Source organism: Artemia sp. Qi Xiang Cuo, chromosome 6, assembly GCF_049724085.1.
Source record: "Artemia sp. Qi Xiang Cuo chromosome 6, ASM4972408v1, whole genome shotgun sequence".
NCBI lineage: Eukaryota > Metazoa > Arthropoda > Branchiopoda > Anostraca > Artemiidae > Artemia > Artemia sp. Qi Xiang Cuo.
The window spans coordinates 52223611-52238351 of record NC_142799.1 but is presented as its reverse complement, the minus strand read 5'-3'; the positions used below and the strand labels follow the sequence as shown (position 1 = coordinate 52238351).

The window sequence follows — 14741 nt, the reverse complement described above, 5'->3', positions numbered from 1 at the left end:
TAAAAATAATAAAAATTATACGACAAAATAACGGAAACCTAAAACGAACATAATTCATTCCAAACAAGAGTGGGACAGTCTTTCCCTCAAATACCATAGCTGAAAAGGGTTTCAAAGTATAAAATATTTGTACTTTACCGGAAGCGATACGTATTTCAAACTTACTTTTTTTCTTTCTTGTTATCATCAACAATAAAACCGTAAAAATCTTAATCATATTTAAATGAAAGGCAAACAATTTCTTAGATTAAGTGACGCTTCACGGGAAGCGTCGGATGATTTGCCTCCAACGACGCATGGCATTTCCGGTTAAAGGCAGAGAATCAGGAGATGGGTACCTATGCTACCCAGACCATTGTCAGCATGCCAAAAAAAGATGCATTTGTGACTCATGGTAATTTCCATGAAAATTAGACGAAACTGATTTGGACCATCGTCATAATAAGTAAAGGAAGAGAAATGCCATCAAATAGCATATTAAGCAAGATAGCATTAGCTTAAATGTTTATAAGACAAGTCCTATATTGAGAATGCTCAAACTTATTGAGGCAATCTCTCAACCTTTTAAAAAGACAGCATAAAAATACAAAAAAAAAGTTATAAAAAAAGTGATAGGAAATAAGTGATAAGAAATAGAAATATGATAAGAAATAAAAAAGTGATAAGAAATAGATAAAAAAGTGTATTTGTGACTTTCAGTGCAGTTTGCTGTTTTAAAAGGAGTATTTTTGTTTTAAAAGGAGTATTTCTTTGGATCTCATTTTTTGAAAACTATAAGAAATCGATAGCTCATGGAAACTTGTAAAAACTCAATTGGAAATTACTGGATCTATCTGTGGTTTCCTGAAGTATGATTTCGGAATTACAAATCAAAAGTGATTTGCTAATTGATCTTCGAATTTTGAAAGACGATACATCTGGCTAATTGGCTAATCTCTATTTATACAATAGCTTAGGACTTGGTCATGTCTTTCCAACCTTCTTGGTCCCATCTAGCCTTCTTCTTTCCCCGAAGAAATATCATATTAAAATTATAAATTAAACTAAAACTTGATACACTTCGGAAAATTGTAAAAGCGAATGCCATGAGCTAATTAAAAAGATTTCGAAAAAATACAGGCATGTTTTATCTCCAGTTGGAAAGCTTGATTTTTATAAGAAACATTAGGATTAGAAAACCGCAATTCATTGCAATAAAACTGACCTAGATACGATGTGGTGTAGTTCCAATGAAAGTATAAGACATGTAGGCAAACTGTGTGTACTAAAAAAAAAAAAAACACAAGAATTTGCTATGACCCAGAAACAAGACCGCAAAAATTTATATGGCACTTGTGTGATATAGCCCCGACTGCTCAAGTTTTTCATGCATTGACGCATTGTAGAACCGGTTTTTTCGTTAGTTTCATTCACCTTGGCGAGAGACAAGACAAAGAGAAGTGACAGAATAGATGGGAAATATATAATTTGGGCTATATATTTGCACACAAGGGGGTGGGGGTTAAGTATCTAGATAGTGTGAAGTTAGAAAACAATTATTACTTCATACTATGCATAATAATTGTACCTAACACATTAGGCTTTCAGACCCGCTATAATTTACCCCCCCCCCCCTGAATGTGCAAATATATAACCCAAATTTGTTTTTAAAATATTATATTTTTATCATGCTTAGGTATATTTCATTAGGATTGAGTGTTATATATATACTCAATGTGCGATCTATGTATAAATTCTAACGATCCTCTTTTTTCTAGTTCCCCGATTTGGCCACAGATAAGAGACCATTCAAGCTGTCTGAATTGAAGGACACCAAACATTCTGCTTACAAGACGCTTTGTAGATTATGCTATCGCCTCCTTAAGCTCAGTCAGCAGAACTATCGTAAAAACCAGGTGAAATTATTTTGATAGGTTATTTAGTTTCATATTTTGGTTTTTCAATATTTTTTTATCAGGCTGATTATGTTTTTGCATTTTATTCTTTATGTTTGTTACAGTTATGGTTTTCTTCGTTTTGTGATTGTGTAAAACCTTTTTTTGCATCAAAGACGGCTTCGTGGAGGTCGTACCGAAATAACTGCGCTCTTTGCATTATGTTGAAAATTTTAGTGGCTTTTTGTTCCTTTGTGTGGTCTCAGAACGCACATAACATTTATCAACATTAGAATCACATATTAAACATATATTTTTTCTATATAGGTTCTTGGGACAGCAAGAATAATCGGAACACGTTGTAAAATAGTTAAAACCACATTTAAATAGTAAAATAGTAATTTAGTTAATAAATTGATAATAATTTAAATGATATCAATAATAGTTGAATAGTAAAAAAAATGATAAATTAATAGTAACAAAATAGCTAAAACCACATTTGAGTAGCAAAGTCAGTAATTAGAAAAAAAATTAATGAAACGGTGATCAGCACTGCGTTCTGGACTATAGTGTTGGTGCTAACACCAGTTTAGTCCTGGATCCTTTACTTTTTTATCTTAGCTAATATAAAAATAGTTTTGCACCCATTACAAGAGAATTTTCTAGTTAATTAGAATAAATGTGCATACTATACGGAAGAATCAAATAAGTAAATGATTGTATGGGCTCATGAGCTGTCGAATAGGGCTCATCAGAAAGATGATCCCAATGATGCCGAGCTGCGGGAGAGAACGGATGTGCAAATACCAACTAACTTGAAGCTGGAGTCACAGTATAACTATGCAGATCAATATTAATATGGGATTGATCCTATTCAAGCAACATATACTAGAGGAAGAACTGACGATTTGACAATTAAATCTGATCACTTGAATTCCATGTTCTGTTATATTGACTTCCGTGTGTGTTTTGTCTTCCTCTTTTTTACATTCTTATATTTTTTATATTCTTTTTTTTATATTCGACCACCAGTTATGAGGAATAAAATAAACACAAGGTCAGCTAACAGAAGGAGACTACAATTGCCTACTCCAAGAACAAACCGTTTTGCCAATTCGTTCGATTCTTTTTACATTCGATGTCAGTGTTTAATAAGTTATAGTCTCGTGTTTTTCTTGTTTTCGTTGTAAGTACTAGTGCCATTTAGGTAGAATTTTTATTCCAAACCATGATTATATATATATATATATATATATATATATATATATATATATATATATATATATATATATATATATATATATATATATATATATATATATATATATATATATATATATATATATATATATATATATATATATATATATATATATATATATATGTATATATTATATATGTATATATATATATAGATCTTTTTCAAATTGTTTCCAAGTACTGTTATTTTGACTAATTATTAATATATTTTTTATGGGTCGTTTTAATCTTGATAGTAGTGGTACGCTGATGAAGTTTCGGTGCTTTGAGTTTTATATTTAAGCTTTAATTTATTTTAATTAAAAAAAGTTATTAAAAATATGTTTTAATTTTTTTTCAATTTATTTAAAGGATGAAAAATTTAATTGAAAATTGAATATAAAGAATTGACATTCACATTAAATATGTGAATTCACATTCACACTTAAATTGAAGTTTTATTTTTATATTTTGTATTTAAATTCATGGCTATAATCATTTCAGCACAATATTTAAAATCAATCATGTTTACTTTTTGAAAACCAAAATATATGTTGTTCTTTCATTATTTGCCCACTTTCCCTCGAAATTTGTTCGACCCTTTTTAAAATATAATTTATTCAAATGAATGTCTTTCTAGGAGTACATTGCCAAATATTTTGGATTTATGCAGAAGCAAATTGGCTATGATATACTTGCTGAGGACACAATCACTGCCTTACTTCACAACAATAGGAAGCTATTGGAGAAACATGTAACCGAAACCGAAATAGAAACATTTGTTGGACTCGTTCGTGATAATGCTAGTCAGTGGGATTCCAGGTTTTTGGACTGCCTGAGCGATCTCTGTGTTTCAAATCACACTGCCATTCCTGCCACGCAAGAGTTAATTTGTAAAAGTGTTTTGAAGAATACCAACCGTGATATATTAATATCTACCAGGTATTTATTGTTTTTTCTTCTATTTCTTCTGTTCTTCTATTTTTCTTTTTTTATTCTTGTTCGGTATTTTTTATTAGAGATATAATTTAACCTGTAATACGTAGTTTTACCAGTAAAATTTGAATGAACGAGTCAAGGTGGACTTATTTACATTAACGGGGAAAACAATCACCTTCTTAGTTCAAGCTTTGTTTAACGAAAATTATGAAATGCGTTTAGATTTGGAATAAACTGAAATTTTTTTGTCGATAAAAATTATAAAACATGCCTACTCAGACCCTAGATCTGACTTTCTATTTTAGGCAAAATAATAAAGTTGTTCTCTTTGTGGAATGGTTCTATGGAATTTATTCCTTTTTTGATTTGACAAATATAAAATTTCTTAGTACAATACTATCGTCTATTTGAAAATATGCATTGTAGCCTTCTAAAGATCGTCATTTTTTTTTCGAAGACTTTTTTTAGCCCACATTACAAAATTCTGAATTTTTACTCTCTTTATCTGTGTCCTACACAGGATATCCCCAGAATTAAGCAGAATTAATGGTATTAATCAGAACCACCAAAATACAGAACCTTCCAAAAAAATTTAGCGCGTATTGCGTTTTGCTCAATGTACGCACGTGATTCGGTAGATTTCTCTTTGGTGTGACAAAAAGCAGGAGAATTTGGTTTGTTTCGCCTGTGTTTCAAATAGCGTTTCTCATCTTCGTCTCTTTTATGATGCTGTACAACAGTTAATTACCGTTGAATTGTTGCTTGGAAATGGCCAGCCGAGGTCATTTCTAAATTGCGGCAATCACATGTTCCAATAATGTGACCTTAACACAAAGATGCGTTCGTTTTGGGTACTATAAGATTATCAGTTACCCAATCCTTTGAAATAGTAGTTGACCTGTTGAAAGCAGCTATCTTCAAAGTTCTGATTAAAAAAAAAAGGTTTCGTTTGTTTTGTATGGTATTTTGTGTATTTTTTATATTTCTTGATATTTATTCAAATCATACTGTTTAAAAATAATATTAAATAATATTAAAATTATAAAAATAATATTAATCGCAGAAAAATTAGGAGCCACGAAATAAGACAGCCATGAACTTAAGTGATCTGGCCTTCCTTGTGCTCCTGATCAGCTGTGCTGGAATTTTCAAAGTTTTTGAACTAGAAATTTGGCGTTTCACATGCAGAATATTGTTTCTGGCTGTAATTTTTAAGGTGATGTTCAAATTAACTTTAATGCCAAAACTGGGATTCGGCCGAAGTTCTGCTGTGAGGCTGAGACATAATACCCTTCATGAACGCGAGTAAATCAGTAGAAGCAGAACCCCAGCGGCACCCCTGGAGATTGGCACTGGATTTCAGAAGTACAGAATTGACATTTTTCCTTAACCGACCTCTCTCTTTAACACCCCCCCCCCCCCCATGCCCTTTTTAGTACTTCTACATCCGTCTTATTGAAACAGTCCCTGAACATACCAGTAAAGAGAGACTATCGAAGAAATAGAAAGGGAAAAAGTAGTTTGTGGCGATGACTTGTTAAGGGTCCGAAGGCCTGGTCATTCATAGTTCATTCCACGCTTTATTTCAAGTACAACTTGATATAAAAGGCAAGGTAATATTCCTTCGTCGCAGCTTGCTGCTTTCTGAACTTTTCAAACTTGTATCTGATCAATTGCAAAGAGCTCAAATGTGGCATATATGTTTATATGTGTTTATAGATGCACATAACTTCATACATGTATTGTTTTTATATATTCTATTATGTTATCTTGCCGTGAGTATTCATATAGTTAGAACTACTGCAGTACTAGCTTAAGAATGAGCTAGTGCGCATAACTTTGCTCGATGGGATGTTGCATAGTTTTTGGCATTTATATGTTTGAGTGCCTAAAAACTCATTTGTTTTAAAAATTTTACCTAGTTGGTTAAATTAAATTTATAAATAAAAAAAAAAAAAAGTTTTTTCAACTGAAATTACGGAGCAGCATTAAAACTTAAAACGAACAGAAATTATTCTTTACATAAAGGGGCTGTACCTTCATAACCCTCGCTCTTTACGCAAAAGTCTTAAGCTCTTTAAAAATACTTCTCATTCAAAATAAGGTCCCTTGTGTTTGAATAGTCTTTCCTAAAGAATCAGGAAAAAAGTCAAACTTTAGCGTGAAGAGCGAGCGTTGAGGAAAGGGCAGCCCCCCTCACGTACAGACTAATTTCTGTTCGTTTCAAGTTTTAATGCTGCATCTTACTTTCTGTGAATTTTTTTTATATTTAATTTTTGACTGTCTTTCAAATCATAACAGGAAATCCCCTTCCACCCCTCCCTCGTGTAAAATTCTGCTAGGAAATGCAAAAATTCACATTTTTGGAGACAAGAGCTTGGAATCTCTTTCTTTGATATGCTGAATCTGTTAAATCTGTTAAGATCAGAAATTTTATTTCTGATCTAAATGGGAGGTAAGTTTAGACTTTACCCCCACCCCTAATGTGCAAATATATAACCTGAATTGGTATATAGGGGTGGGGGTAAAATTCATTTTCAACAAAAATGATTATTACATTTGGAAAGAGCATAAAAAAAAGGCATCGAGTGGTATATTCACTTTATTCATAAGTCAATAATATGATTTGGTAAAAACTTGCCATAAAATTTACCCCCACCCCCCTAATGTGCAAATATTTATCCAGAATTGGTATATATAGGGGTGGGGGTAAAATTCATTTTCAACAAAAATGATTATTATATTTGGAAAGAGCATAAAAGAAGGCATCAAGTGGTATATTCACTTTATTCATAAGTCAATAATATGATTGTTAAGGTGGGATTTTTGTTAAGATCGCTTGACTTTTGGTGGTGTTTCCTCCCTTTTTCGAAAATCAGGTAACTATTTTCAGGCTCGTAGCTTTTGATGAATAAAATTTAAAGTAATGAACTTCAAATATTTGGAATCAACATAAGAAGCCAATTATTTTGATATATTTATTGTTATCAAAATTCCGTTTTTTAGAGTTTCGGTTACCTACATTACACTGTTGATCAATAAACATCCTCTCGGTTGGAGGTTATTTTAACCAACCTATCTGTTACAAAGGGAGACACAATTCAATGTTAATTTTTTCCATATCTTTAAATAAATTTTTTTGCAGACAATAACAGATCTGTAAAAGGACTAGCAACAAAGTGTAAATTAATAGGCTGGTTGTTTCGATTGATGTAATTTAAGCATATTCTATTAAATTTTATCATATACTATTTAAGCATATTTTTCATTCTCAAACCTGTAAATTTTATTGAGTTTTTTTTATTATTCAGGTTTTCTTTCCGACTTTTGCTTGTGCCTTGAAAATACATAGTTCTAATACGACTATGAGTGCTTAAATAATTTTGTTACTACTTTCACTGTCTGCTGTTCATATGACCTGACATTCTTTTCACTATGGTTTTATTGCAGGTAATTCTAACTGTTCGGTGGTTTAACAATAATTAAAGTCTATTAATATTGATGTAGTAACTTATTCATCCACGTCAGTTTCTGTTGAAGCAGTACGTTGAGAGATAATCGTGATATTCATGTGAGTACACTACTAACAACTCCTCGCTGCACAAAACTACCCGAGAAGAAAACAACTCAAAGCCGATGGAATTTCTTTGCTATATTTATCAAGAATTGCCCCTGCGGGGTGGGCCCGGGGAGAGTTGTGTTTGGACCAAATTTTGTGGAGTTTCCAGGGATGGCTTTAGCATTTGTAAAATGATGCAAAAAAAACTGTCGAAGTATTGCAAAAAAAACATTTGGTTTTGTTTTCTAGAGAGGTATATATAGGAGACTTCATCTTATTCTTTTTTCCTTGAAATTTTCTTTGAAAGACCAGATAGTCTCCATGTTAATTAGGCATATCAGCTGGATTTCAGATAGTGCCGTCGATTTTATTACACGGAGTGGATGAATCTGGCACAGAAATAATAGACAAACTTCTACTAGCCCTTGCCCTCATGTACTAAGTATCCCTTAATTCTCTTGTTAATAAATATCTACTCTTATTTTTAGTTTTGTTGAAGGACACGAAGTGGATGAATCTGGTCAGGAAAAAAATCCTGAGCTTCATGTGGCCCTTGCCTTGGGAGAAAACATTAGGCAAAGGGTGATTAGTCATATTGCTTCTGTAGCTAAAAACGAATTAGGTGACGATTTGAAGATTCTTAATTACTATAGACAGCAAATAAATTTTTATTCAAATATGTGCCTAGATAGACAATGTCTCGCTATTAATGCATTTTCGAAAGACCTAACTGTGGACCTTATTTTGAAGTAAGTCTTTTTTTCTTTTTTTCTTTTTTTTACAAGCTTTGTTGGGCTGTTAATTTTTTTATGATGTTCGAGATCTTAGCGAATAGACCTTTTTAAATGATTATTTTTCCTGGTGGGGTGGGGGCGGGGATTACTGAGATTATAGAGATACTGTAGGTTGAGCTTAGCCAAAAAACATTGGGAGCCATTGTTCTAGATAATTGTCAGCTGTATGAGTAGCTAGCCCATACAAAAGACAAACAAAATGTGAAGTTATATTCATTAGTGTAGATACATTACCTTAGGTATATATACGTCTTTACTATTACGAAACATTACTATAAAATTACGCAGAGCTGTTCCTAGGGTTGGGGGTGCCAAGGAAAAAATCAATCAGAGAACCTCTCTCTACTCAAATAAACAAAAAAGATAAATCAAATTGAAATTTAGATCAAAGTGAACAATCCCCTAGCCACGGCTTCCCTCCCCAGCTACGGCACCCGGGGCAGCTGACCTGGTTGTCCCCCTCCCTCGCCCTCCGCCCAGGGATGGTTCTGCAATTATGATACTATATAGTAGATGCGATTATGCGTTAGATCGATATCCTCGTTATTTTTCAGTATCAAGATTGAAAGAAATAAAGTTTTTTCCTAATCTTCCGTCATTACATAAATAATATTTTTTCAGTCAGGCCCCCCTTAAAATACCACAAAGACAGTTTTCGCTTGTAAATTTACGTTCTGCTGAATCGGTCGAAAAAGGATTTTGTTAATATTTTGCTATCATACTTGATGCTATTAGTTTAGAGACCGACAACTTTCTTTCATCGACTGTTCTGTGGTAACATCTGATTTGTAGTGTTTTTCTGTGGTGTAAGTAAAAACATCTTTAGATAGTTTCCGAAAACCCGTTTTCTATTATCACACCAAAATCAAATTCTAATTCTCAGCTATTGTCCATTTTCTGTCTACGCGGTTTTATCTCACTTGATCATATAACAAAATTGGTGAATAGGCTAGTCTATTATCCTTTTAATACCCTTTTTTCCCTGCATCCAGTTGGCTAGCACATGGTAGGGTTCTGTCGGTTTGCTACTCGTAGAACGCTTGGGTGTCCTTTTATTGTGTAGCATCTCACCCGTCGCACCTTGTTGTGATCTCAAAAGAAAAGAAACTCATGAAAAATTTCTTGCTCCGGGAAATTCCCCCCCCCCCCCCTCCCTGCGGAAAAACTACCACTTCATGGAAATCCCGCCGTGGAAAATTATTTCCGCGCAATCCCCTTCCCCTGTGGAAAATTCCCTCCACGTAAATTCTCTGAGGAACCTAATTCAGAATTCCCCTTTGGATAATTTTCCTCGTATGTAAAATAACAATCGTATTTTTGAAGTTTTAGATTTAATTTGAAAAAAAAAATAGTTTAGGATTATTAACTTAACCCCCGAGCATTGTTGGATAATTAATATCTAGAAAATGTGAAGCGAAGCAGCTCAACAGCAGTGTGGCATTCCCTTAAATTTTGAAATCTATTGATTTTTAATGCTTATTTTCACGGTTCAATGCGGAAACACTGACGAAAACGGGATACTGTCTTAAAAACTTCATAATTTTGAAACGGCCTAAAGAAAATGTTATAGTCGCATTTCTCAGGGATAAATAGACATAAGACGGGTCTAGGGTTACAATATGTTTTATTTTGATGTCTTTGATACTTCAAAGAAAAGATTGATCCTTGGCTCCGGTATCCCTTCTCCTAAAAAAATATTTTTGATTTAGCTCAGCATAGAAATGGAAAAAAATGCTATGAAGTCAATGTAGCACATATTAAAGGGAATGCTTATTAATAAATCTAGAATGTCATGCCAAAATTATAGTGGATGACCAAGAAAGTGCTAGAATAGCTGAATATATGCTGTCAACAATTGTAATAAAATCGAAGAATATTGAAAACCTAGATTGAAAAGTGCCCCTTATGTCAAAAAGGGAAATCACCAGCGCCATCTCGCTTCTGGTGTTTTGCGTCTTTTTTCACCTAAACTAAAGTATTGCATGATTTTCTTTTCAGGTACTTTAGAAATTTAGGGGGCGGTAAATAAAAGTGAAATTTTGTCACTACTAGACCTAACTGCTTTTAAGTCAGCTAGCCTATTTAACCTGTCAAGATTTCCTCAAGCTAACATAAGCGTACTTCATGTAGACTGGATTTGGACTTAAAAGGTTTCTTTAAAAAAAAGAATGATCTAATCCTAAAAAATAAAAGATAATTATGTAAATTATTCAAGTTTCTTTGAAATTTCCTACTTTTTAATGTAGTCCTCAGACGCAAAACTGTTACAGGTGCTAGTAAGTTATAACTCCTATGTTTCCATGTTTAATCGTCGAGGATCCTACGCTTATAAGTTTACCATTTTCTTTGGACAATATATTCACTCCAAGAGGACTTTCTCACTTGTAAATGTGTTTATTGTTAATAAATCTTTGCATTTTTAAAGACTGTTTAGGTTAAAGCTCTCGTTAGAGCAGAAATAAGTCAATCAAGTACATTAAACACAAGCATTTGCGTTCAGGCATCTCTAATTTCAGTCTATGCGAAAAGAGTTCGAAAGATTAAGAGGGCCTTGGAGGGAGGAATTCATGCCTAAATCCTTCACAAGAGCGTAATCAATGATTTCCTAAAGTTTCTTGGCGATCATGTAAACAGTATAGTAATGTATACAGGACACACAGACAGACATATATTCGGCTTTATATGTATGAATATAGAGGCAAAAAATGTACTCTAAGCTACAATGAAAAGAATGACTTCTGGTTCTCGGCTGACTGAGAGTGAACAACTTAAATTAAAAATACAAACGTCTCCACGGTATTTGTATCTGCAAAATCTATGTAGTGTATGATCATGTTTGGAAAGGCTTTTCCAGGAAATCTGAGTATCTAATTGCGCTACTTTTTTCTTTCCTAAGACTTTCTGAAAGCGAGTTATGGCTCCGAGGTTGTCTCTTTTTCTAATGAAAATTGGTCCCTAAGTCTCTATTTTCGGCCCTTTGAACTGTGGCGGGCCTACCTATGACTGACACACTGGGGACCGCTCCTCCCTCACCCCATTTTGTCTGATGCTTCTACTTTGGCCACCTTCTAAGTGGGCTCAGAGCATTGTTCATGAAAAGATGAGGCGTGTATATTTATTCCTTTTTAAAACCTATTTTACTGCTACTTAACAAATATTTATTTTGTAGAAGTATGTCTGACACGGAACTTCCTTGTGGGCTACGCGCATCATTCTGTCGATTAATGTTGCACATGCATGTCGATAGAGATCCTCATGAGCCTGTAAACCAAGTTAGATATGGCAGACCATGGTCGGAAATCCCAGAGAAATTGAGCATCGAAGAGTAAGATTTTCTGTCTTTGTCATTTATTCGTTTTGGTTCTCTTTACTTCTTTAATTATATAAACGGTAGATCTGATGATGCTGAAACATTAGTGCAGGAGCATGCGTTGACTGCGTACAAAAAGCATATTTGCCGCTGATTTGGAAGTACATATTTTCTTAGGGGTTCTTGATTGTGTTTGCGTGTGTCTTTTTTTTGACTTGTTTATTTGATTATTTTAATTTTTTTTTAGTTATTTTTTATATTGTTTTCTTTTTTTCCTTTGTTTTTTTTTGTTGCCCTGTGCCATTGTTTTTTTTTTGTATAAATTATAAAATACGTTAATTAGTTTTGGATAAGGGGTAACTTTTTTAGAGCACAGTTAAATTTTCGGAATTTTGCTATAAACGCATTAGGGGCGCGTTAGGAAATGACTTAGATTTTACGATATTTCTATGTATTATGTACCTGGAAAACTAAACATCTGTGCGAAAGGAGCATGATGCACCTTCTACAATTTTTTTTTGGCTCTTTGTTATTTTTCGTCTTCACCTGGATTTTAAATTTGACTCCTTTGGTACCCAAATGTCTTTCAGCTTCTATCCTACCATCCACCATCTTTTGTGCCAAGAACAACTTGGGAAGCAAATTTTGATGCCTGTCCCCAAGGCTGTATCCAAGAGAACTGGGTTTAACCCTCCCCCTTCGAAATTTTTCTCCGACTCGTAAAAAAGTAACGAAAATATATATAAACAAATTGTTGATGCGTTTTATATATATATATATATATATATATATATATATATATATATATATATACATATATATATATACATATATATATATATATATATATATATATATATATATATACATTTATATATATATATATATATATATATGTATGTATATATATATATATATATATATATATATATATATATATATATATATATATACATATATATACATATATATATATATATATATATATATATATATATATGTATGTATATGTGCGTACGCGCATACATACGTACGCACGCGTACATATGTGTGTGTGTGTGTGTGTGTGTGTGTGTGTGTGTATATATATATTTATAGGTCTACCCATAATAGTAGACCTTACATATATATATATATATATATATATATATATATATATATATATATATATATATATATATATATATATATATATATATATATATATATATATATATATATATATATATATATATATATATATATATATATATATATATATATATATATATATATATATATATATATATATATATATATATATATATATATATATATATATATATATATATATATATATATATATTTATAGGTCTACCCATATATAGTAAGACCTTACATATATATATATATATATATATATATATATATATATATATATATATATATATATATATATATATATATATATATATATATATATATATATATATATATATATATATATATATATATATTATTATTATTTATAGCCGGACAAGGGATACTTGAATGCACTCTGATTAATTGTCATTTTGTTTTCTCTAGCTATGACGCAAAACAATTAAGCAGCAAGTCCGTAACTGGTATTCATGAGAAATTTGCTGATACACTTAGTTTCGTTAAGAGATACTTGCTTGAATTATCCAACATTTGTAAATTTGACGAAAAAGACCGCAACATTCTCACATTTGAAGTGGTGAAACTGGCTCGTGAGCTTGTCTTCTTCGGATTCTACGGCTTCAAGGATCTTCTTTGCTTGACGAAAATCCTAATTGATATTCTTGATGGAACAAACACGAGTGAGCACGTCGCGGCGGCTCTCGGAGAATTAAAAAGTATGTTTTTTTTGTGTGCGTGTTTGTTATGGCAAGGTTTGCTCCCATGGTTGCCAGAAGGATCATTATGTTGTTGTTGTTTTTTTTTTTTTTTTTACGAGACTTATTACCATAATTTTACCGGCTATTTTAATATATATATATATATATATATATATATATATATATATATATATATATATATATATATATATATATATATATATATATATATATATATATATATATATATATATATATATATATACATATATATATATATATATATATATATATATATATATATATAGTAATGTGTGTCCTTTGATCTTTTTGTGTGTGTACGGGGGGGAGGAGGCAATTTTTGATATGTCGATATTCGAATTTCATGAGGTTTTTAATGGAATTTTCTATAACTTTGCAAAAAGGTCCCCTGTATATTCCCGGGAGAAAAAAGGAAGGAAAGAAGGATCTGGGACAAAAAAAAAAATATTTGATGGGCCCAGAACCCATATATAAGACAAGCTGCAGAGGCTGGTCAATCCTCGCTAATATACCCGTGATAGTTCAGATTTCTCTTGATGGAACAGCAATGAGACGAACGCGCGGTGGTAGCTCTTAGAGAATTGCTATTTCTATGCCCTTGTAGAACCTTTTATTATATTTGTGTTTATCCAGAAGAAGCCTTCGCCTGGAGGGAAAATATTTGGGAAGGACAGTGCTTCCAGTACGCCCGAAATTTAAAGGTTTCCTCAAATTTACCAAGAAGGAAATTGGGCTCTCCGAAATGTCCTTGAAAATGTGAATTCGTATACACGCGAACCATAACAAGAAATACTGACCGCTGGTTTTCTTATCGTCGATTTTTGGGCTACCATTGGATGAGCTAATCGTTTTTTTTTTGTGAAAATTTGGGAAAATTAACATTCGTGTACACGCGAAAGATGAGGAATACAAATCACGGATTTTGTTTCGTTAATTTTGTGCTTCTTTGGTGGACACAGTCTTTTTTTTTTTTTTTTTTTTTTTTTTTTTTTTTTTTTTTTTTTGGGTGGAAACTCGGAATAGTGTAAATACTGGAAAAACATTTATTTGAAGTCTCTAAAAATTTTTGACAGACGCACCAGAACTTTTGGAATTTTGGTCTACAAGGTGAAAGATAGTAGGACATGCGTAAGGGTTAAAATGTTG

General features: G+C 32.2%; 1 protein-coding gene across 1 annotated transcript in view; it reads left to right on the top strand.

The window, feature by feature from the left end:
- Window positions 1–14741, top strand: part of Itpr (Inositol 1,4,5,-trisphosphate receptor) — a 244336-nt gene that overhangs the window by 103387 nt on the left and 126208 nt on the right. The window contains exons 11-15 of the mRNA XM_089091077.1: window positions 1758–1895; window positions 3754–4055; window positions 8100–8360; window positions 11575–11730; window positions 13282–13571. Of these exons, the coding sequence (XP_088947203.1) occupies window positions 1758–1895; window positions 3754–4055; window positions 8100–8360; window positions 11575–11730; window positions 13282–13571 (1147 nt within the window). The remainder of the gene's footprint in view (window positions 1–1757; window positions 1896–3753; window positions 4056–8099; window positions 8361–11574; window positions 11731–13281; window positions 13572–14741) is intronic.